Raw genomic sequence first — 24,974 nt, forward strand, 5'->3', positions numbered from 1 at the left:
TCCACACTGAACTAACGAGTCTCCAAAGCAGCCAAAAAATCCTAAAACCACACCACAAGAAAACCCCTCTTCGATCCAAAATCCAATCTTACATCTCAAAAGTTTTAATCTGTTTCTAGTCCCAATCAAACGATCATTCACCCACTACATTGAGAGAGAGGGGGAGAGAGAGCAACAAGCAAGCAGTGAATGCAATGAAGCTAAATTGGATGCACTGGTTCAATCACAAGCACAAGCATTTGGTAGTGAAGTTTGGAGTTGCAATTCTTCTGATGGGTCTTGCTTTTCGTCTCCTTCTCTCCACCTCCAATAGGTTCTCGCCCAAATTAGAAGCCCCTTTTCCTGAGAAAACTGCGGATTCAGAGCAGCCAATTGCTGTGCAGTTTCCACAAAACGAAGATCACGATGAGATACCTTTTCCTGGAAAAGAAACACAATTTCCCGAGAAAGAAACCCATTTTCCTGAGAAAACTGTGGATTCAGAGCCGCCAATATCTGGGCTAGTTCCAGAAGATGGTGATCAGGACCAGATAGCTCCATCAAATGGTAATACTTGGATTCTCTTTAATGGGTTCTTGTTGGTTTTTCTATTTTTGTATTGTATGCATGAGAATTTAGTTTGGAGAGAATTGCTGTTATTGGAAAGTTTTTCTGTATGATTGAAATTTAGTTTACTTGAGATCTGCAGCTTGGGAATTTTTGATGGTTTTCGAAGTATAGTTTTTCTTTCTTGGTATCATTTCGGTTAATGTTCTGTTATTCCGCTAATTATTTTGATACTATTAGTTGAATGCCCCTTTTACTCTTCCTGGAATCTGTCATTTCAGATAGTAAATTCAATTGTAATTGCATTGAGTGAGTGAGTTTTCAATGGAAATAAAGTTTGCGCACCTGTGCAGGAAAGTGTGATATTTTCATTGGGGATTGGATTCCAAGTACTTCGGGTGCAGCTTACAATGAGAGCTGCCCCACGATTGAAAACCCTCAGAATTGCATAAGGAATGGACGGCCTGATACAGGGTATCTGTACTGGAAGTGGAAGCCACGATACTGTGATATACCAAAATTTGATCCAGGGAGATTCCTTGAAATGATGAGGAATAAATCATGGGCGTTGATTGGTGATTCGATATCTCGCAACCATATCCAGTCGTTGCTGTGCATGCTCTCAACAGTATGTATTAAAATTCTTAAATGTTGGCTTTGGATAAATGAACAGAAGGTTTAGTGTGGAAACACAAAAAAGAAAATAACCCTCCATATCCTAAATGCTAAAGCCTCCATTTCTCCTAGAAGCTTAACGTGTTAGGATGTGGAGAATGTGTTTATTTCAGTCAGATACTTCCCTTGCTACCCTTCCTATCTTCAAGTAACACATTTTCAGGGTTTGCCTGCCTCTTCTACTGAACTTGAATAAGCTATCATCTAAAGTCAAGTTAGTTCATCATAGATCAAGGTCAATAACTTTTGATCATAAACAAACCTTTAGTTTCTGATCCCCTTGAGAATGTTTGGGACTAATTCTGATAAAGTTTCAAATAACTTGTGAAGAACTTCTTTAAGCATTATAGCTAGTGTTCGCTCATCTGTTGTTCTCAGTTCACTAGAACTTCCATAATATTTTGATTTTGCACTTTTCCCAGCTTACCCACTTTATAGCTGCACCAGTCATTGTGCCTTCATTGGGGTTGAGCAACCCCACAACATGAAGTATAGAAGGGAAATATAAACATATACAGATATAGGGCCATGGTATACAAATATTTGCCAGTGAAATTGTTTTATCTAGAAAAGTTAATTGAGGTGGTATAAAGTTGTTTTCCAACCCTCTATCCCTGTCTGTGCGTGCACACCCGCACGCATATAGTTTCCACTATAGCTGTAAAAAAATAAGTGTAGATTTATTTCTTACTTTTGTCTCTGGAATTTTGGTCCATGGTTCATCTGTTTACATCATGCCATCTTTAATGTTTGAGATTCTGGGTTGATAGAATAAATGGTTGCTTATTATACCGTTTAAGCCTAGAATTTAACTTCTTTTAAGAGGTTGTTTCAAATTTGATTGAAACATTGCCCTTCAGGTTGAACAAGCCGTCCAAGTGTACCATGACAAGGATTACAGGTCCAGAAGATGGCACTTCCCGTCTTACAATTTTAGCGTCGCAGTTGTTTGGTCCCCATACCTTGTCGAAGCTGCTATTTTTGAAGACTTTGATGGTGTGGCATCATCTGAAGTTGAGCTGCATCTTGACAAGCTTGATAAGAAATGGGTGGATGAGTACCATGGTTGGGACTACATGGTAATTTCAACAGGGAAATGGTTTCTCAAAACTGCAATCTACTACGAGGGCAATGAAGTTCTGGGATGCCATTACTGTCCTAAAAGGAATCTGACAGAGTTGGGGTTTGATTTTTCTTATCGCAAAGCCCTGAGCTTTGTGATGAACTTTATAGTAAAGTCAGATTACAAGGGCACAATCTTTTTTAGAACATCCACGCCTGATCACTTTGAGGGCGGGGAGTGGAATACTGGGGGAAATTGCAACAGAACGGCCCCAGCTAAAGAAGGTGAGGTTGAAGTGAAGGAAGTAAATAAGATTCTGCGTAACATTGAACTAGAGGAGTTTCAGAAGGCAGCTGCAGAAGCTTCTAAACATGGGGTGAATCTCAAACTCCTTGACCTTTTCCAACTTTCTTTGTTGAGGCCTGATGGACATCCAGGTCCATATAGAAAGTATCATCCATTTGAACAAGGCAAAGACGCGAAGCTTCAGACTGATTGTTTGCATTGGTGCTTACCAGGACCTATAGAATCTTGGAATGATATATTAATGGAGATGATAGTAAATGGCTAAGAAAATCAGCCTACTTCGCTGCCGGAATTCTTATTTTCCCTTCTAGATCATGAGAGAGCATATAATGGATCCTGGTAAAGTTTTTTGCAGAAGTTTCAGATGAATCGTAAATTCCATTCCTGCCTTGCGTATATCACAATTCTTCATTCTTCTCCGGATGAACCGGTTCATCTTTGCCACGACTGCATCTTTACCAGTGTCTACTGTCCACTGACCTGTCATCTAGATCCTCATCTGTAGTTACAAAGAAAAGAACACTGCAAACAGATCATCATCTACCGTGTGGGGGCTTAAAGATCTACCAATAGAGAGCAGTTACCTGCACACCCTCCATCGAGCACAGCCGCAACCTAGGTCATTATTATATTCTATAAACTTGTAACTTTATAATCTTGTTTCAGAAACCTGTTTTTTTTTTTTCTTCTTCTAATTTAATTTCATTGTTATTTCCCTAAAACAAGTCATATGGTACTTTATCTGCAATAAATATGAAGGATCATACAATTTTTTATGCAAAGCTTGCAAATTATCCAAATACATTCTCATGGGGAACAATTACAAACATGGTTCAATACTGATTATTTTGTAACTATTCAGAGACTTTGGCTACAATAATCTAAATTCATTTGTATGGGACATTAAGGTGTCATATTTTTTAATCAGCAGTTTAGATTAACAGTTTGTCGTTCATAGAATTTTTTAGCAGTTTAGATTAACAATCTGTCATTCATAGAATTTTACTTTAAAATTAAAACTAATACGTTGCAGTGTAATCTTTTCTATTTTGATACTTGCATATAAAAATATTGGATTGTGAATTTGACGCCGCATGCTACAAAAATTCTTATAATCAATAATTCGAAATGACATTTTTTGTAGTTCAGAGAATTTTACCATAAAACCAAAACTAGAGTAAATTACATTTTGCACCCTTTAGTTTGGGTCAAATTGCTACTTAATACAATATTTTTAAAACATTGCAATGTCATGCAAAAACTTGTGTTTTAGTTGTAATTTCATATATCCGTTATACAATCCATTAAATTGGCCTTAAAGTAACAATGTGGACAATGTAGGATCTTTAATTTTTATGACGTGATTGTTAAACTTGTTCCACATGGCAAAAAAGATAATAAAAATTTGTCCTCATAATTTTTTTTGGGTTCTTACCAAAACATTTTAGATGCAAGCGCGGTAGTTGCAGAAGCCTAATAGGCTTCTGCCTACTCCGACTTAACACCGACTACCACCCTTACACTTGCAACCACCCCTCTCCTTCTCTGCAGAATATTGTCGTCTTCTTCCAGATCCTCGACACCATCGAACCTACTTAAAACTGGAGGCCATGGCTTCCAAATTTCATCTCCATCACTACTGGATCGTCATCTTCTGCCTTCCATTGGAGAAATTTTTTTCTTGTGACATGATCACGAGTGGTACACCACGTATTTTTATGTAAGTGGTGGAAATTTTTTTTTTTTTTTTTTAAGTTATTAACTTTTTAACACACATATCTCACTATTTGTATAGTGAGACGTGATGTACCACCTCAAATGTCGGTTACACTGAAAAATCTCTCCTTCTACTGGGCAACCTTTAATTGTTACACTCTAATTTCATACATCTGTTGACAATCCGTTAAATTGACCATGAAGTGACGACATGGACAATGTGGGATTCTTTTCTATAGATTTGGATCTCATTTGCATCCAAATTGTGGGGATCCTAGGAATCCTCATATTTTAGCCATTTATTGTGTATCGTGCGGTTAGAAATTATTTAACTTTTTTTATTTTTAAATTAAACACAAATAGTACCTGACAAAAACTGACCGCACGATATAAGATGAACGATTAGGATGTGGGGGTCCCTAGAATCCCCACAAAGTGAATCCGAAAAGGATCCTATTCCCTTTTTTATGACATGGTTGTTAGATTTGTTCCACATGGCAAAAGAGAACAAATTTGTCCTCATAATTTTTTTTGGGCTCTGGCTAAACCATTTCAGAGGCGAGCGCGGTTGTTGTGGAGGCCTAACCATCCCTGCCTATTCCAACTCAACGCAGTTCACCACCATTGCACCCCATGACCACCCATCTCCTTCTCTGCAGAATCTTGCCGTTTCCTTCTAGTTCCTCGACACCACCGAACCTACTTAAAACCAGGGCCATGGCTTCCAGATTCCATCTCCTTCACTATTGGATCGTCATCTTCTACGTTCTACTAGGCAAGCTTTAATTGTTACACTCTAATTCACAAAATCAGGAAAAACCCATTTTTGTTATTAAAATCAGAGTTTTTGCACGTGGTGTTGTTGGTAGTGCAGTGATGAATCGATATTAATCTATATTTTTATTCTAATCTTAGTTATAATTTACTTGTTATTTTGATAGAATTTTGATACCTTGCTCTCTATATTTCAATTGTAGGACATGTGAATTTACTTTAGGCAAAAAGTGATGAAACGAAGGAATTGTGGAGTAATTCTAATTGGAGTGGGTTCGTAAGTCTTTTAAGATGATTGTATCAAAATTTCACATTTATTTCTAAGTCGTTTGATCATGAATAAAAGAAGGTTGATCGCGCAATGCTGTCAGTTTGACATTGGGCTTATTTGAGCTATAAGCCATTGTAGATAACTGTTTTTTTTTTTTTTTTTTTTTTTTTTGGGGCGAAAGTTCATTCTGCAAAATTGTAATGGACATTTTATTTTTCCAACACCACCTTGCAGATCTGATTTGGAGTTTATTTGGTCACAAAACGTGGGGAATCTTTAGCTGACCATATTACCCGATTTGAATAGGATTTTGTTTCCTAGTTTATTATTTTAATTGGGTTTTCTAGATTTTTTCAGAGACCTATTTTAGGTAGGATTCATATTTATTAGTCTATTTGTATGGTGACTTAGGATTCATATTTTTTTCTAATAATATTTTGCTTTTCAATTAGGCTTATGCGTAATTAATTATCTTTGCTAGTATGAACAAGTAGTTTCTTTTCAGTTCGCTTATGATGTTATACATGCACGCTGGGAATTATTAATTACGCGTTTAAACTATGCATATGTCTTAATCCTTGATTACCATTAGGATATTTAAACAAGTAATCGCATGCAATTTCTGTTAAAGTGCCACCCTGAAATTAATTAATGCTTCTTGTGAATGATAATTGTAAGTTCACTTAAGGCGAATGCTATGCTCTTAAGTATTGCATGGTTTTTTAAAGGGTTTTCACAAAACTAATGAGCCTTGCATATTTAGATTTGATATGAATACCACAGACGGATTGCATGAATGATGTACATTCTAGCTTGAATGCCACAAGTAGAATATGCATTAGAAAAACCTAACCTTCAAAGTTTGCATGTGTTAAACTCATAAGTAATTGGTAGAATTACGTCTGATTGGTAATGGTAATGGTTAAATCCTAGTGCTTTTCATCCTTGCTTTTCTAAACCGTGTTTGTTGAGCAAAAATTGTACAAAATATGTAAACAAATAATTCACTCAACACAATTTCAACCTTGTTCATTTTTTCGAAGAGGGTTTTATTAATTTGAGTTTGACCCGTTCTAGGCTACGCACCTATGAATTACAACCTTTCTTTTGGGAAAGGAATACCCTTTGATTCTAATATGAATAAATCGTAACTTGAGGATTTGAGTGTTTATTTGATTTTGTGACTGCATCTAGGTAGAGCCCTAGATTGCCTACGTACCTTCGTTGAGGGATCAAGTCACTCGTAGGTCCTTGGTATTTGGTATTTGTTTGGATTTGATGCCTTGTGCAGTTTTAGCTCATGCGGGTGAGGACTTTGAGCCATTGGAGCACAATGTGGCTTTGTGCCATTTGAATCTTGGTGCGGCTTTGTGCCCCTTGACATTTGTCGTGGTTTCGTTCCATTTAAGTCTTGTTACGGCTTCGTGCGCTTTGACACTTGATACGGCTTCGTGCCATTTGAGATTTTGTCCAGACTTCGTGCCATTGGATAAAATTTGATGGACATTTTTTGATAAAAAATCAATCAAACTTGAAAAAGTGAGTTTGGATCAATGTATTGAGCCTCTCTTTCTGTAGAATTGTTTTCCATGGTGGGATTTAATTTACCATACTTTTTTGTCTACACCTTCCTCTGGTACGCTTGTAATTGGGCACAAGTGAATGATCATGCCTGTTCATTTAGTGATGGGCATTTTTAAGAGTTTCTCACCATCCCACATGGTTTGGGAAAGGTTGATCAACATAACTTCTTCTGATGCATTTTCTTTAAGGGTCCCGCGCAAGCGACATTCCCAATTAATTTGAGAACTTCGTTTGCAGCAAACTTCTAATTTCTTCCCCACTTTGTTTTTTTATTTTATATATTTATATATATATATATATATATATATATATATATATATATATATATATATATTTCTTTTGAACTTTCAACCGACATCAAGCTTTATTATTATTTTTATGTGACTTTAAGGCTTCCAAGTTCGAACAGGACTGGACCTCCAATTTCAACAACCTCACTTCTTCTCCACGTGAGGTGCAGATTTTATTCACCCTCCCCCCCTCCCCTTATGAGATGGCTTAAAATATCCTCTTTTTTTCTTGGTTCTAAGACACGGTGTTCTTCCACCAGAAGCAAAAAGGCAGTTCCGCAATGCCTGGGCTCGCATTGATTTTGCAATGTTTTTGAAATTCCTTTTGGTTTTTTTTAGGCGTTGAATTCCAAATGAAGATGGGTAAGATTGATGGAGTTCAAACTCTTTTGAATTGTTCCAATTTATCTTCTTTTACCCTTAAACTATAGAGGTTTTTTTTAGACAGAATGCACCTGACTTCAGATTATGCAAATGTGATGTGCTTTTAGTCTTACAAACTTACATGGAGAAAAACAACTTTAAAAGCCGGCAGAAGAGAAAGACATGATCTTTTCGAACTTCTACACATAAGCAATTGAATGATACAAACAAAATTGAATTTGAGACAGAATGTATGGTTATTCAAATTTAACACAAGAGTAAAACTAGTAGAATTCTAGAAATCCATAAAATATGATATGTGGAATCAAGGAGGGGTAAAACTAGTAGAATTCTAGACCAATATTTCCCCTCCACCCCCCTCACTTTGCCAAACAATAATTAAGCAAAGAGACTCATTGAGTGGGATTTGAAATGCAAAAGGGTGAGCCTAGGTGTGATAGTATTGGACTTGCTGGGAATTGAACTTTCTTTCAGTTGAGTACAGAAAGTTATAATCTTGGTTTGTTTTATGTTGGATAATGTTGCTTTGTTGGGTCAGGTCAACGTGGTTGAGGAAAGGGATGAAGGTGGTGATGGTGGGATAAGGGAGAGGAAGTACGGTGAGGCGTGGGACTGGGGAGGGTTTAGGAATTTTCCTTTTTTGCCTTTTCTATTTTCTAAGTTTTTAATTATAAAAAATTGATTTTTTTATTAGTTGTTTGGCTTGTGTCACAAGTTTGATAGTTACGTCAGCACAAATGTAGAACTTATTATTACCACGTTATCACTCAACGAGTAATTTAACAGATTGTCTAACTAATGTAAGAAATTGCAACTAAAACACAAGTTTTTTTTTTTTATGACATTGCAATGTTTATACATGATCTATGAAGTTGCAAATGGTCCCAAACTTAAATGGTGCAAAATGTAATTCATCTCTAAAACTAATACAACCACTCAGACCCTTATTCTCTCACCTACCTACTAAAACCCCAGATTTGGCACCACTGCTGCGAGCTCCTTGCTCCGACTTAGGGTCAATGACACCCCCTCCACCTTTTTTTCTTACCCTCTCCTCATCATCTCTTCTCCTCCTTCAATTTCATCATGTACCCACACTGTTCTTCTGTCTCTCTTTCTCCTTCCTTGACCAGCAAACCTTTTCACAATTTTTTTCCCTCTACCACCATCTCTCTCGCGACTCTGCCTGCCCCCATCATTCATTCTCTTATTCTTTTTCACCGATTCCTGGGATGCCCAATGCCCCTTCTTTTCCCACCGTTTTTGTTGACAACCCTCAGACGTTTGTTGGAGTTTCTTCCTAAATCCCAGATATGCACTTTGATTTTGGTCATTATTTGTGATTTGGGTTAGGATTATGGTTGTTGTGGGTCAGATCCACCTCCCACTACTCGTTTTCCATCGTAGTTGTGTGCTACTTCACCGACTGTGACTAAGCTACCTTACTTGGCCTAATCTACATCGGTTCCTCCTCACACGGCTGCTATAAATCTCTCTAGAATCAATTTTTTCCTCACCATGAAGACTTGTTGGTTGAGGATTAGGTAATTTTTCATTTTCTGTTGTTTTGTTGTGCTTAGCAAGCTGTGTTTTAGCACTTTGACGAGTCATTTGTGGCTTTGTTCTTGTGATGGCTTTTGTGGCTCTAGTGATAGGTCTATTATGTCTGCCGTTTTTGTGGTGGATTTATATCGGTGACTTATGGTTCTTTATGTGTTGTGATTGGCGGCTCCAGTGCTAGGTCTGTTACATCTACCGTCTTTGTGGCAGACCTACACCGGGCTTATGGTTCTCATTATGTTATGGTAGCCATGTAAAGGTTTTCTTTATTCGTGAAATTGTGTAGATTTATCTCCAGATCAAAAAAAATTTATTAAAAAATTATGTTCATTTGACACCTTGATGTAACGTTAATTGTATGTGTTTGTTCGATCAATGAAATTCTTTTTCGCTTTAACAAAAAATGGTAGGAACTTGTACCCGCCTTCTACCAACGGTAAAAAGGCTAACTACCGGACGTCGAACAACTATTCAATCAAGAAAATTAATTTGAATTCGACAAAAAAAAAAAAAAAATTTAATAATTTGAATTTGAAAATCTTACCGTTGGGGTTGCCCCTCCTTATAAACAACCCCTCCATCCAACCTCCACTCTCTCTCTCTCTGCCATGGCTGACATTGCAATTGCCGAAATGCCCAACAGGAAGCCAAAAGCCAGCCGAAGAGCATTGACGGACAAAAAATCTAGAAACGAAGCCAATATTGTTGCCGGAAAGGTCTCGGACGCCGCACCGAGCCCGATCCAAATACCATCGGACTCCAACCCAGCGAAGGAGAACCACGACAGCCTCTCTCAGCCTCGCACCTCCCCCAAGAAGTCGGTGAAAGCTGGGGCTCTCAAACAGCAGGCCAAGCAGAAGCAGACCCAACATTCGTCATCCGAGAAGAAACTCAAAGAAATGCAAGAGAAACTTCAGGCGATGAGGCTGGAGAAGGAGAAAACCGAAGAGCTCCTGAAGGAGAAGGACGAAATCTTGAAGACTAAGGTGGAAGAGCTCGAAACGAAGGGCCGAAAGCATGACAAGCTTCAGATGGAGTTGAAGCAGCTGCAGAAGCTCAAGGAGTTCAAACCAACCATGGTTTGTTTTCTCGATCCCCTTTCGTTTCTTCATTTGCGTCTTTATTTCTTCTTCTGTTGCATAATCCTCTATTTGGTTGCTGAGAAAATGTATTGTGGATCAGAAATTTGGGTAGGTGATTTATACAGCCGACCCACTTAGTGGGATAAGACTTAGTTATTGTTGTTGTTGTAAATTTGTTTGATTATATATTAATTGTGAAAAATTGGAAAAAATTTCATGGGGATTTATGATCTCCTAGTGTTTCTTTTCTCGATCTCCTTTCCTGGAATTTGTTTTGCTGCATTGGGATCTGGCTGATTGTTTGTACATTAAGTTGATGATTCTTGATTAGGTTTTAGGGTTCAGATGAAAGTTGGCTGGGGGAATCTTGCTTTGGGGTTTCTATCTTGTTTGATTACTAGGAAATTGGGAGAAAACGTGGTTAGGGTTCTTGATGTGTGGTTATTAGGTGTTTGATCTAATCGATTCGATGATTATTGAATTTTGAATGTCTATATTTTTGTATTATGTAAAACCAAGTACAAGGAAAGCTCATATAAATGAGCGGAAGAAGGGAAAAGAAAACAGAAGCCGAAAGAAAGGTGAGGACAAGCAGAAAACATGGAAAAGTAAAGGTGAGGAAAACATGGAAAAGTAAAGGTCACCATACACCCATGCTTTCTGTCACTATACACCCAGAAAACATGGAAAAGTAAAGGTCACCATACACCCATGCTTTCTGTCACTATACACCCATCACCATACACCCATGCTTTCTTCCAATACTCCCCCTCAAGCTGGATCAAAGGGATTAATTGATCCAAGCTTGAACAAAAGACGTTGAAAATCAGCAGAGGGTAATCCTTTTGTGAAAATATCCGCAAGTTGATCATGATTGCGCGTGTAGTGAGTGTCGATCACCTTGGACTGAACTTGATTTCTAACGTAGTGACAATCAACTTCAATATGTTTAGTTCGCTCATGGAATACAGGATTCGATGCAATGTGCATCGCAGCCTGATTATCACAGTGTAGGGACATGGGTTGTTGATGAGGAAAACCTAAAGTCAACAGAAGGCTTTTGAGCCAAATAAGTTCACAAACAGTGGACGCCATAGCACGATACTCTGCCTCTGCACTAGAGCGTGCAACAACACTTTGTTTCTTGCTTTTCCAGGTAACTAGGTTGCCTCCCACAAACGTACAAAACCCAGTGGTAGACTTGCGATCGAGAGAATTGCCTGCCCAGTCAGCATCGGTATAGCCTGAGATCTGAGTGTGACTATTGTTGCGCATAAGAATTCCTCTACCAATGGAACCCTTAAGATAACGTAACACACGATGAACAATCTTCAAATGATCCATGCTTGGAGAGTGCATAAACTGGCTAACAATGCTGACAGTATATGATATATCAGGACGTGTGATAGTCAGATAAATGAGTTTGCCAACCATTCTTTGATAGTAACTTAAATTGGGAACTGGATCACCGTGAGTTTTTAGCTTCAAGTTGCTATCCAAGGGGGTACGAGCAGGCTTGCAATCTGTCATTTTTGCTTCGTGAAAAAGATCCATGACATACTTGCGTTGGTTGAGGAAGAAACCCTTGTGAGAGTGTGCCATCTCGATGCCCAGAAAGTATTTGAGAGTGCCAAGATCCTTGATAGCAAACTTGTTGTTGAGATACTGTTTAAGAGCATTAATCTCTGACATATTATCACCTGTCACAATTAAATCATCAACATAAATGAGCACAACTAGTTTACCCACTAAGCTGGAACGAACAAATAGGGAAGAATCCGCAATACTTCGACAAAAACCCACCCTTTCCAGAACATGACTGAGCTTGGCATACCATGCACGTGGACTTTGCTTGAGACCATAAATGGATTTATGGAGTTTGCACACCATTTCTGGATTATTTGATTGAGGATGACCTGGGGGTAGCTTCATGTAAACCTCTTCTTCAAGTTCACCATGCAGGAAAGCATTTTTAACATCCATTTGAAAGAGAGGCCATGCATTGTTAATTGCAACCGACAACAATACTCTAACAGTGTTCATTTTTGCCACCGGAGCAAATGTCTCTTTATAATCGACGCCATAGGTTTGTGTAAAACCTCGAGCAACCAAGCGAGCCTTATTCCTTTTGATTATGCCATCTGAATGAAACTTAGTTTTGTACACCCAACGACTCCCCACTGCCTTCTTTCCTTTTGGAAGTTTCACTATAGTCCATGTGTTATTTTCATGGAGGGCTTGAAGCTCCTCTGCCATAGCATTTCTCCACTCACTGTGAAGATTGGCTTCTTGAAAACTTTGAGGTTCTCGAGCTTCATTAATGGCACTTAGGAATGTAGCAAATGAAGATGAGACTTTGCTATAATCAATAACATCAGTCACAGGATACCTGGCAGTGTAGGTCACATAATCATGCAACTTGGATGGAAGTTTCCTCTCTCGTGCAGGATTGCGACGAACTGTAGGAGATTGAACTACAGGTATTTGAACAACATCATGGTTGGAAGGATCACTGGAGGGTGCAGTGTGAATCTCTGATGAGGAAGGGTTTTCATCTTCAAGATGTTCCACCGAGTGAAGGTTAACATCATCCGGCACATGATCACTAGGAGTGCATGTTGCATCTTCTCCGTTTGGATATGGAAAAGGAAATAAGTCCATCAAATGCTCCCCCTGTCTAGAGTAATCCAGTGATTGTGAGAAGTAAGGAACATGTTCTTCAAATTTAACATCCCTTGAAACAACCATTTTTCTAGTTGTTGAATTATAGCACTTATAACCTTTTTGGGTAGATGAATAACCTAGAAAGACACATTTGGCAGCCCTTGGGTCTAGCTTGTCACGATTTTGAGTTTGAATGTGAACAAAGCATGTACACCCAAAGACTCTCAAATGGGAAAAGTTGATCTTTCTATTTTTCAAGACCTCATAAGGTGATTTAAAATTCAACACTTTACTAGGCAATCTATTGATGAGATATGCCGCAGTAAGGACTCCTTGAGACCAAAACTTCTTAGGCACATTCATGTGAAACATAAGAGCTCTAGTCTTCTCAAGTAGATCTCTATTCTTCCTCTCGGCCACCCCATTTTGTTGAGGTGTTCCAACACAGCTTGTTTGGTGTAATATACCATGCGTGCTCAAGTAGTGTGACATGTTATGAGACATATATTCTGTGTCGTTATCTGATCGTAAAATATGAATTTTTGAAGCAAATTGGGTGGCCACAAGTCTATGAAAATCTTGAAAAACTTCCATCACTTCACTTTTAAATTTCAAAAGATACAACCAAGTAATCCTTGTAAAATCATCCACAAAAGTTACAAAATATTTGTATCCATCAAAAGACTCTATAGTTGGTCCCCAAACATCGGAATGCACAATTTCAAAAGGGTTACTAGCCCTAGACAAAGAGGAAGTAAATGGTAATCTAGTAAACTTAGAAAAATGACAAACATCACAAGGACTTGTAACTTTGCACATATTTGGGAACAAGGTGGATAGAACTTTTTCAGAAGGATGTGCTAGACGTTGGTGCCAAAGTTGTTGTTCTTGAGCTAAGCTTGAAGTGACTTGAAAAACCTTGGGAACTTGAATATGCTTGGAAAGATAGTAGAGACCATTTAAGAAAAATCCTTCACCAATCGTCTTCTTGGTGACTACATCCTGAAAGATCACATTTTTGGGAGAGAAAATGGCAAGACAATTTAATGAGTTTGTGATCTTGCTAACAGATAAAAGTTGAAAAGGGAATGAGGGAACATAAAGAGCCTCAGACTCGACATCACTTGAGATCAAATGTATTTTTCCTTTTCCCACAACCATAGCATTTTTTCCATTGGCAACTGACACTTGGGATGGAATAGAAAATTTTTCAAATTTATGCAAGTTTGTAGACTTGTTAGTCATATGATCAGTGGCTCCAGAATCTATAATCCAATAATCATGCACATTACCAATGTTGAGAGCAGTTGAGAAGGAGTGTAAGATCCCTGGGATGTCCCTTTGTACCATGCCTTCATTTCCAGCCAGGAAGCCAGCAAATTGTCCTAGTAGTGCAGTTTGATTGTTGTCACACTGATTTAGTGGTCCTTCACTATCTCCAAGACCTTGTTTCTTGTGAAGAAACATAGCAAACTCGTTGATCAGTGCAGCTGGATTAGTGGTGAACTTCAGTGCTTCATCAGAAGAAGTTGTGGCAACATGATTTGCCTTGTAAGAAGGGTTGTACGAGCCTTTCGAGACACCTTTGTTATCCCTAGGAAACTTTGGTTTTAACTCTGGATGAAGAATCCAGCATCGATCTCTTGAGTGCCCACCAGCATCACAATGGCTACATTTTAAGCCAGTTTTCTTTCCTTTGTAGCCTTTCTCCTCACCAAGTTTTTGGTTAGAGAAGTAAGCCCTAGCTTCTGGTATATTTGCCTTCATGTCCAAGGTCATGACTTTCCTTCGAACCTCTTCTCTTTGAATTGTGGCACACACACTTGAAAAAGAAGGCAGGTCGGGGTTCATGAGGATATAACTTCGAAGATCTTCGAATTCAGGACTCAGGCTTGCTAGGAGTTGGAATATTTTGTCTTCCTCGACTCTTTTAGTTAGCACAGCAGCGTCGATGGTGTGTGGTCGATACACATTCAGCTCGTTCCACATAGTGGTCAGCTTTCCAAGATGTTGCACAAATGGCTTCCCTTCCTGTTGCAAACCAGCAATGTCCTTCTTTAACTGAAACACTCTAGCCGCATTGTTCTGATTTCCATACATTTCCTTGAGATTTTTCCAAAGAGTCATGGAGGATTCAACATAGCTAAAAATTTCTGCAATCTTACGATCCATGGAATTGAGTAGTCTTTGCATAGCCAAGCATCATACTCCGGTGAGGTAGTCTCAGGCATTGGAATAGCACCATTAACATAACCAAGCTTTGATCGTCCTCCCAGAGTAAGAGAAACTGCTCTCTCCCATGGAAGATAGTTATACTCATTTAGCAAGACAGAACTAAGACGTTGATTTGGGTTGATATCAATATCTGAGTGTGGTGATGGTGGAGTAGCATGAAAGCCGTCTCCTTCCAAATTTACTAAGCTTTCTTCAGCCATGATTGAAGGACAAGAAGCTCACAAATCTCTCAAGAGAACATCATAGAGACAGGCCGGTTAGGGTCACTGCTCTGATACCATATTGAATTTTGAATGTCTATATTTTTGTATTATGTAAAACCAAGTACAAGGAAAGCTCATATAAATGAGCGGAAGAAGGGAAAAGAAAACAGAAGCCGAAAGAAAGGTGAGGACAAGCAGAAAACATGGAAAAGTAAAGGTGAGGAAAACATGGAAAAGTAAAGGTCACCATACACCCATGCTTTCTGTCACTATACACCCATCACCATACACCCATGCTTTCTTCCAATAATGATCTTGAAATGGAGTTGACATAATGGTTACTTATTTTTCATCAGGCATTCCCAATTGCTCAACCAGTTGAAGACAAGAAAAAGAAGGGGTGCACTGAGAAGAAAAGGCCAGCTCCTCCTTATATCCTATGGTGCAAAGATCAGTGGGCTGAGGTAAATTAGAGATTAGAACACTATGATTGTCCGGTGATTTAAATGCGAAACAATTTCCGAATCCGCCTGTGGTTTTTGATGCAGATCAAGAAGGAGAACCCTGAGGCAGATTTTAAGGAAGTCTCAAACATTTTGGGGGCCAAGTGGAAGAACGTCAGCCCCGAAGAGAAGATGCCTTATGAAGAGAGGTACCAGGTTGAAAAAGAAGCTTATCTGTAAGTGAATGCGAAAGAGAAGCGTGAGGTTGAAGCAATGCATCCCTTGGAGGAGGAGCACAAGCAGAAGATGGCTATGGAGTTGCTTGAACAATATATGCAGTTCAAGCAAGAAGCCAAAAAGGAGAACAAACAATCCAAGAAGGAAAAGGATCCATTGAAACCTAAGCACCCAATGTCGGCTTTTTTTCTGTTCACAAACGACAGGTGACCGGCTCTGGCTGCAGGGAACAAAACTGTCACTGAGGTAATTGAAAATCACCATCCCCACATGAATAATCTCTATCTGTATTTAGTTATTCTGATCTCTTTTAACTTGTCAATTTTGGGACTATTTCGTAGATTGCAAAGATCACGGGTGAAGAATTGAAAAACATGACAGAGGAACAAAAGTTGCCGTATGAAGAGATGACTAGGAAGAACAAGGAGAAGTATATGCAAGAGATGGAGGCTTACAAGGAGATGAAGGAAGAGGAAGAGCTGATGAAACTGCAAAAGCATGAAGCCTTGCAGCTGCTTAAGAAGAAGAAGAAGACTGAAAACATAATCAAGGTTTGCTAAGCAAGCTGTGATCTCCATTGTTTTTACTAATTTCGTTTCTTTTGTATGATTAGTTGATTATTGATTGGGTTCTACGAATTAACAGAGAACGAAGGAGGAGCAGAAGAAGAAGAAGGAAGAAAAGAGAAAATGCTGACCCTAACAAGCCCAAGAAGCCTGCATCCTCTTATCTCTTGTTCAGGTAAAGTTCCTCACTAGTCCTGTAATGTCTTATACATGAAACCCTTTAAAGGGCAAAATGTTGGTCACGTTATGAGAGCGATAGAGTAGGGAGGGAATATTTCCGGTTTCATGGTAGGATGTCTGCTGTAAAAGAGACTAAAAACTGATTTCGGTGTCGTATTGAATAATGCAGCAAGGAAGCAAGAAAGGCTCTGTTGGAGGAGAGACCAGGGACTAACAGCACCACCATCACTGCAATGATTTCATTGAAATGGAAGGTACGAGATTGAATTTGGGTTCGAAAGACGCGTTTGGTAACATTTTCTTGACCCTAAATTAATTAAACTGATCCTAGTTTTTCTTTCACTTGTTGGGTTATATAGGAAATGAAGGAAGAAGAGAAAAAGGTATGGAATGAAAAGGCAGCTGAAGCAATGGAAGCATACAAGAAGGTGGTATGGGAACATAACAAAAGTGTTGTTGCCGCATCTTCCTCCGCCAATTGATGTGTTGTAGTCGTTTATTGCCCGTCACTTTGATGGCCTAATTTGACTTTTTTATACCGTAGAGTTTGCAAATTATGAATGAAATATTTGAATGATTGAAATTCAAGACATGCATCTTTTTTCTTTACTCCAAACGGCTTCATAGAATCAATTCAAAACAACGCCCTACAAATTAGAGAATTCTTACATGTCATCGAGAACGTTACGATTTTGAAACAGGTTGTATTGATTACATGACATGTAGTGCATAAAATCAATTAAACGTCTTATAGTTAAAGAAAATTGTTACATCTCACACAAGTATATTACAGTTTAAATACTGAACGCACCACGCGTCAGTTATATAACTGGATAACATGTAAGTGTTTGCAAATAAATAACAACCTAGTGATGAAAACACCATAATTCCAACTCCACCACTTTTTCACGCCACAAGTGACCAAACTTTCCGCAAAAAGAGAACAAAACAATGTGAAAGTGACATGTGCGGCACGCCAACCTTTTGGAGAAATTATGATATGTTAGATTCGTTCCTACACACCACCGTAAGCTAGGTGACAGGATAAAAAAAACACTCACAACAACCAGCGGGAAGGGGCAATTATGTAAATTCAGGGTGAGAAGTTTCAGTTTGAGAATATAACTGAATAAGTTAAAAGAAACGACCTCATTGCAGGGATCAAACGAAGAACGTCGATGTTTCCCTCGGGCGGCAAATGCTCTCCCCCGCGCACTTTAGCTTAGTACACACCTGGAATCAGCTACTTCCAAACAACTTCACTAACGTACGCCCGCCTCCTTCCCCCATTAAATCATCCCTTAACCTGCACACCCTCTGCTGCCTCTCCTCCTCCTCCTCCTCCTCTCTCGGCTGTTCTCGAATCAAAAGATGGCGAAACCTCCCAGCCCCGAACCCTTCCCCGAGACCCGCCGCGAAACCGACGCCGGAGCCGTCTTCGTCCTCCAATCCAAAGGTCACACGTCAGCCCTTCCCATCGCCGTTTACTCAATTTTCCTCCAATCAATTAATTTTGTTTTTTTTTCCTTCTCATTATGTTAAAAATATGCAGGGCAGTGGTGGCACGCGGGGTTCCATCTGACGACGGCGATAGTGGGGCCCACAATACTGACGCTGCCGTACGCGTTCAGGGGGTTGGGATGGGGCTCGGGGTTCCTCTGCCTGACCATCATGGGCCTGGTGACCTTCTACTCTTACTACCTAATGTCGATGGTGCTGGACCACTGTGAGAGGGAGGGTCGCCGCCACATCCGATTCCGTGAGCTCGCCGCCGACGTCTTAGGTAAAAGAAAAATCTTTGCTTCCGTGCTCATAAAAAATCCGGGGATTTTTTTTTTTTTTTTTGGATCGCTGGGATCGTTCCGTAATTTGGGAATGTTTTCGTAAGCTTGGATTGAATGGTTTGAGCTCTGACTTTTCTGTGCATGTGACAGTCTGCATATTTAAATAAAGGAAGCTGGTTTTCTTAATTTGTAATTAGTGCTAAACAAGTTGCATTTGACTAAGCATTGCTTTTGACTTTTGAGCCATGTGATGCTTCTGCTGAATAAGCAATTCTATATATGGAATCTTTGGATGGTAAACTAATTAAGTGTGGGATTTTGGCTTTTGCTTTTTCCTTATAGGGTCAGGATGGATGTATTATTTCGTCATATTCATTCAAACGGCTATAAACACTGGCGTTGGAATAGGAGCTATTTTGCTTTCTGGGGAATGCCTCAAGGTATATTTTGCATCATCATGTTCATCACTTCACATCAACACGTGCAATAATGTGTTGGTTCTATAAGGAAAGTGATATATGCATGCTCATTTTTTTCTCTCTGCACAACTTTGGATTGACAAAATCAAAAGAGAATTAAGGGACAAAAATAAACTCGGTCCATAGAAGGAGAATAAATGGTGTGACGAAATCATTTCTCTATCTTAAAGTGTATGTCTGTTTTTTTAAGTTTAGTGGGGTGTATGATGACTGATGATGTGTTCGTGGTCTTAAAAAGCAGTGATGTGAACAGATAGATAAACTACAGGTAATAAGTTAGTCATCTATAGATGAACAGATAGACAAAATCAAAAGAGAATTCAGCTGCTTTTGGTTTGCAAAGAGTTGTGGCAGTTTCTTCACAAATTGTAATTGGTAGAAATTGTAGGTAATAAGTTAGTCATCTCTAAATTCCCAACATTTTTTCTCTATGCTTGCAACCTTTTTCTCGTTGAGCAGCCATAGCCGTACCATAGCCGTAGAGGAGATTAAGGTCTGGTAAATTCCTCAGTGACCAAGATTTTCATAATCTTCACCCACAGTTACTGAAAACACATTCACAATCCCACAAGCAATTAGCTTCACAGCAATCAATTAGTCACATTCCTTTACTATCTACGCACACCTAGCTGCATTTTGAAGGCAAGAAATGAATCAGAACCTCCGTATTTTGTCCAAGTTGAAGGATACTCTTGAAGAAAAAATATCGCTACTAGTCGCCATAAAATGGTAGGATTAAAGGGACAACTTTTCTTGATGAGAAATCTTCAGCTTGGACAAAATATGGAAGTTCTCATCCATTTCTCTCTTCAAAATGTCTTTAATGTAGTGAATAGCCATTTTCAAGCTTATCCTCTCTATCAAACGAGGCCCAAGGTTAATAAATTAAAATTGGAAAAAACTTAATTTGATCAAGCAAATAGCACATTTTGTGTTTGTGGGGAGAATGATCAGATAGAGATAATACGTAAATTTGCCATTGTCGCCGCTTTCAAACCAATAGGGATACGAATCTAAGCCTCATCTCAATCTCCCAGTTTCACATCCAAACCGCACACAAAATATTAAAAACGACTAACAGAAAAGCACTTTTTTGTTAATCACTTTTGCATGTTGAGCTGGTTCAGCACAGGCAAATCAGTTACTACTAGTATTTTCTATGGAAACAATGTTAAATGGATCAATGAAGATTTGCATGCAGAAACTGCTTTCTACTACGTAGGAGATGTGTTCGTTTTTCTCTTTTCCAGCATTTCAGTGCAGTAGTTAGATTCTATTAACCTTGCATTGTCTTATTGTCATCTTGTTTTATTGTAAGATTATGTACTCGGAGCTTTCTCCCAATGGATCTTTGAAATTGTACCACTTCATAGCCATGGTTACCGTGGTAATGATAGTCATCTCTCAGCTTCCAACTTTCCACTCCCTCAGGCACATCAACTTTGTTTCGCTGCTTCTCAGCTTGGGATACTCGTTCCTGGTGGTCGGTGCATGTGTTTATGCAGGTACTTCATCCTTCAACATCCCTTCAACATCCTCATTTATATTTTACTTCCATGAATTGCTTATACAAAGAAATTACACATGTATCTTTCTAGCCATCTTTCATGCAGCAGTGCTTTTTCTCGAGTTCAAAGTTTCATTATGTTCACCAGGAAAAAATAAAGAGAGTAAATAACTTGATTCTTCCGGAGGAGTTCGAACAACAAATTTTTTTCTCGGTACCAAAACTTGCATTGGTCATTAACAACCCTCATTCCTCTTTAGCTTTCTATTGTCCGGCAGTAACGACGGATTATTTGTCAATAAGGGGCCACGTAACCTATTGATTTATTCGACCATGAAATTTGTTTATCTATTCTAGAATTGAAAGTTCTAATTGTGTGGTAAACATGTCTTTTTTCCTCTAGGTGCCTCTAAGAATCCCCCTGCAAGAGACTATTCTTTAGAATCTTCGACTTCAACAAGGCTCTTCAGCGCCTTCACTTCCATCTCCATATTTGCTGCTATTTTCGGGAATGGAATACTACCTGAAATACAAGTAAATACTGAGTCTTTGCAAGTTTTTATCAGTTTTAGAATTCCAAACTTTCAAATACTAGTATGCACGACTGTCGCATGATCTGGTAGCCTGCTTGGAAACACCATGTGAATTTCTAGTTTTAGTGTGAATCTCATGAATTTCCATCTAGTGTTGGTGAGAAATTGTGGACATAAAAGAACATATGCTTCTTTGTAAAATGTATCATATGCAATGGATCAATGCAGGCAACCTTGGCGCCACCAGCTACTGGAAAGATGGTCAAAGGTCTCGTGATGTGTTACACGGTAATTTTCATTACATTCTATTCGACTGCAGTGTCCGGATACTGGGTGTTTGGGAACAAATCTAGTTCAAACATTCTCAATAGCCTAATGCCGGATGAGGGACCTTCTCTGGCTCCAACTTGGGTTCTTGGACTTACTGTGATCTTTGTACTCCTTCAGCTTCTCGCCATTGGCCTCGTAAGCTTACGCTTGTACTTATAAGAAAATTGAAATTTTTTATGTCCTAGGCTATGTAAATTTGTATTGAGGTAGCCATTCTTTAATACGATGCAGGTTTATTCCCAAGTTGCTTATGAGATCATGGAACAGAAATCAGCAGATGTCAAACAAGGAATGTTCTCAAAAAGGAATCTCATTCCCCGAATAATTCTTCGGTCGCTGTACATGGCACTCTGCGGATTTTTCGCAGCAATGCTTCCGTTTTTTGGAGACATAAGCGGTGTGGTTGGAGCTGTCGGCTTCATCCCTTTAGATTTCATCCTCCCAATGCTTCTGTACAACAAAACCTACAAGCCTGCAAAATCAAGCTTCACTTACTGGATGAACATATCTATAATCATTGTGTTCACAGGTGCAGGACTTTTGGGAACATTCTCTTCTGTAAGGAAACTGGTTCTTGATGCCAACCGGTTTAAGCTGTTTAGTGATGATGTGGTTGATTAAGCTCTCTAATCAAACCGCCATTGCACGGCCCCGGCCCTGAAGAAGCTGTATCATTGATGAAGCTGTAGCAATTATGATATTACAAGGCCCATTATTGGCCTTGTAATATCTTAATTACAAATTACTGACTGATGTATTTAGTTACTGATTAGTACATATTCTGAACGTCAGAATTATGATAGGTTCAATGTTCGATTATTTTTAATGTAACGAAAAAGTGACGACTTTTACGATACAGAAGTAAATGCAATTTCAATAGTATTGTGCTTGTTTTCTCTGGTATTGATATTTTATGATGAGTCATTGAGGAGAGGCTCCTAGAAGATGTTAATTATATGACTTTTTGCTTAACTGTCGTGTCTTTCTTTTTAACAAAACAAATTTATTATTATTATTCAAAAAAGGGAGAGCGTTCGAAACTATTATTATAATTTAGAAAATGAGAGTTTTAAACCCGGAATGCATGAATGGAAATTCAATGTCCTTATTCACAAGATATTGGACAACATGCAGTTGTCATGTGTCCCTTAGTTTAGGTGATATTGGCATGTGTCCCTTAGTTTAGGTGAAGTTGGAAAATTATAATATTAAAGGGAATTCGTCTAGGATTATATCTAGTGGAAGTAACGAATTGTGGATCACCGGCTTGTTCTTACAAGACTTATTTGTTTGTGAGCACAAACACCACCACTTGTAGGATTTGGTTGCATCTAGCCCAGCTAGATTGCCTGCGTACCTTGTGCTTTAGCTCATGGATCCAATCGACATATTCCTCTCGCCTACACCTTGCTAGACTTGAACTTGTAGGGAGCGATATGTGTGAAGGGTGGGAGAAATTCCACTTAAAACTTTCAGCCAGGAGGTTGTTTCTTGGATGCCTTTTAACCTGTTGAGAGTATCAATTCCACATCGGGAAAATGAGAGACTTTGAATGTGGTTATAAGAAGCCGGACTATTCCCTATATTACCAATTGGTTTTATAGTGGAACCTCAACTTTCTTTATTGCTCTTCATCACCCAATTTGTGTTGTCCACGTGCTAGTTTCTTTATTGCTCTACATCACCCAATTTGTATTATCCAACTGCTAGGCTTAAAACTCCGTCACACTTAAGGGGCGTGTTGAGAGTATCAATCCCCTGTCGAGGAAAAGAAGTCCTTTCATGTGCTTATAAAATATTAAGTTATTTCTCATATTATCAATTAATTTAATAGTGAAACTTCCACTTTCTTCATAACCTTTATAACCCTCACCTTATGACGTCTATTTAATAATGGTCATGCTAGGCTTAGGGTGTAGAAGCATTGGCTTGGAGAGTAAGTCAATCCCTCCATGCTTGGCACATTCGAAGGGAGATTGTCTCCTTAATTATCAGAGATTTTTTTAGTGTGACAAGAATATAGGATGGCAAACCCCGTGTCATTATATAAATGATGAAATGTATGTTTTAAAAAGTTAATAAATTTAAAACTGTTGCAGTCATATTTAGAATAGGAATGTGATTGTGTAAATCCTAGGGAATCTGGGAAAGTATTATATATTCCTATTAGGATTAGATTACCTATTAAATGTTGTAATCCTAAAGGGAAAGGTTACGCTTTCTACTACTATAAATAAAGGCACAATGGGGTGAATCAAACACACCTCACAATTAAATCAATCTCTCTTCTCTCTCAATATTGCCGAACCCCTCTCTCTCTCTAAACCCTAGATCGTTCAATTAAATAGGCCTACAACATGTTATCAGCATGCTCTTGCCAGAAGCTGAGGAATTGACACATTGTAGGAGGAAGCTATCATCCACCACATTCAAAGGCTTATTCGTTTTCTGCTAATCAGGTACACTTAAAATAAAGGAAGATATTTGAAATGTTCGCGAATCATGAAAACATTCCCTATGATGCATGAACCCCCATATGTTTACATTTTCCTTTCGATATATATTGTATATGTTCATATATTTTTCAATATATATATTTGTTTTATGCATCGCACAATTAAATTGTTATGTGGAATTTGTGAGTCAAATTATATAAAATAAATTAGAAGCAGATTTAGATACAACAAGGGGGAGTGTTGCTGCACCTACTTGGACCACCAGGCCTTCAGCCTGATTGATTAGAATAGGCCTGCAACCCTAGTTCTATCATTAAGGAGGCTCGCAGCCTTCATGGATCTAGACCAAACCCACGACAAGCCTTGCTTGCTGGGTCCTTGTCTCACACGCATCCAAGCCCACAGAACTGTTCTCTTTGGTGCCAACCCACTCAATTGGGCCTTGTTTCCTTGCGGCTCACAGCACAGGAAGCCAGCCTATGTGGCTAGGCTCCCATTCGAACCCACACACCAGGCCATGGGGCTGGGTTTTGTTCCCTCGTGCATCACCCACAAGGCCAGCACCTACTGGGCCTTGTCCTGTGCATTCCCTTTAACCCAAACTCCAACTGCGGCTAAGGCTTCTCCCTCACCTATCTGGCCTACAACCCACCCCCGAGATGTTTTGGGCATTGCCTTATACTTAAATCACCCAAACCCGTGCCACTTAACCCACGGCACCAAGCCCAATATTATTTTGGGGCTATATTTTCGATCCAATGATATTATTTTAATATTATTTTGCTTCTACAATCGACCAGTATGGCCCAATTTATTGAATTAATTAAAAGTGACCTGCAATCCATTAATCTGGTAATGAATCCAAAATTATTGACCTGAAGATCACTTTTGGACATTAACGATTCAATAATTTATTTTTATACTTTGAACCGTCACATACTTTTGTAGTAACGAAGCTCTCACACTTGAGTTCCTGAAGAAACTCAAATCCACTATACTTAAATCAACATATTGCATTCTATGTTTCTTGCAGGAACCTCTCATTATGAACTAATTGTTCATAAAAACTAAATTGAACCTGTAGTTTCAAATTTAGTGCATTTGAA

The 24,974-nt window shown here is 38.8% G+C and overlaps 2 protein-coding genes, 1 long non-coding RNA gene, 1 other non-coding gene and 1 pseudogene across 4 annotated transcripts; 4 read left to right on the forward strand and 1 right to left on the reverse strand.

The window, feature by feature from the left end:
- LOC103928863 (protein trichome birefringence-like 23) lies at positions 1-3,372 on the forward strand. Its single transcript, XM_009337965.3, has 3 exons — positions 1-546; positions 900-1,174; positions 2,082-3,372. Exons 1-3 carry the CDS (start codon positions 195-197, stop codon positions 2,853-2,855), a joined length of 1,401 nt encoding a protein of 466 aa, XP_009336240.2. The 5' UTR covers positions 1-194; the 3' UTR covers positions 2,856-3,372.
- Positions 3,373-9,777: 6,405 nt separating this feature from the next.
- Positions 9,778-17,428, forward strand: LOC125469349 (annotated as a pseudogene).
- Positions 10,732-11,015, forward strand: LOC125469350. The gene is made up of 2 exons (XR_007251682.1): positions 10,732-10,890; positions 10,949-11,015. It is a non-coding gene; the product is annotated as an uncharacterized LOC125469350 (long non-coding RNA).
- Positions 17,429-17,711: 283 nt separating the features above from the next.
- Positions 17,712-22,294, forward strand: LOC125469333 (probable GABA transporter 2). Its single transcript, XM_048566549.1, has 7 exons — positions 17,712-18,235; positions 18,332-18,562; positions 18,906-19,003; positions 20,361-20,547; positions 20,953-21,083; positions 21,311-21,547; positions 21,644-22,294. Exons 1-7 carry the CDS (start codon positions 18,151-18,153, stop codon positions 22,031-22,033), a joined length of 1,359 nt encoding a protein of 452 aa, XP_048422506.1. The 5' UTR covers positions 17,712-18,150; the 3' UTR covers positions 22,034-22,294.
- LOC125469426 lies at positions 19,987-20,073 on the reverse strand. Its single transcript, XR_007251739.1, has one exon. It is a non-coding gene; the product is annotated as a small nucleolar RNA Z102/R77 (small nucleolar RNA).
- Positions 22,295-24,974: the final 2,680 nt, after the last annotated feature.

Source organism: the organism of the source record quoted next, unplaced genomic scaffold (genome assembly GCF_019419815.1).
Source record: "Pyrus x bretschneideri cultivar Hongxiangsu unplaced genomic scaffold, Pyrus_bretschneideri_v1 Contig42, whole genome shotgun sequence".
Taxonomy (NCBI): Eukaryota; Viridiplantae; Streptophyta; class Magnoliopsida; order Rosales; family Rosaceae; genus Pyrus; species Pyrus x bretschneideri.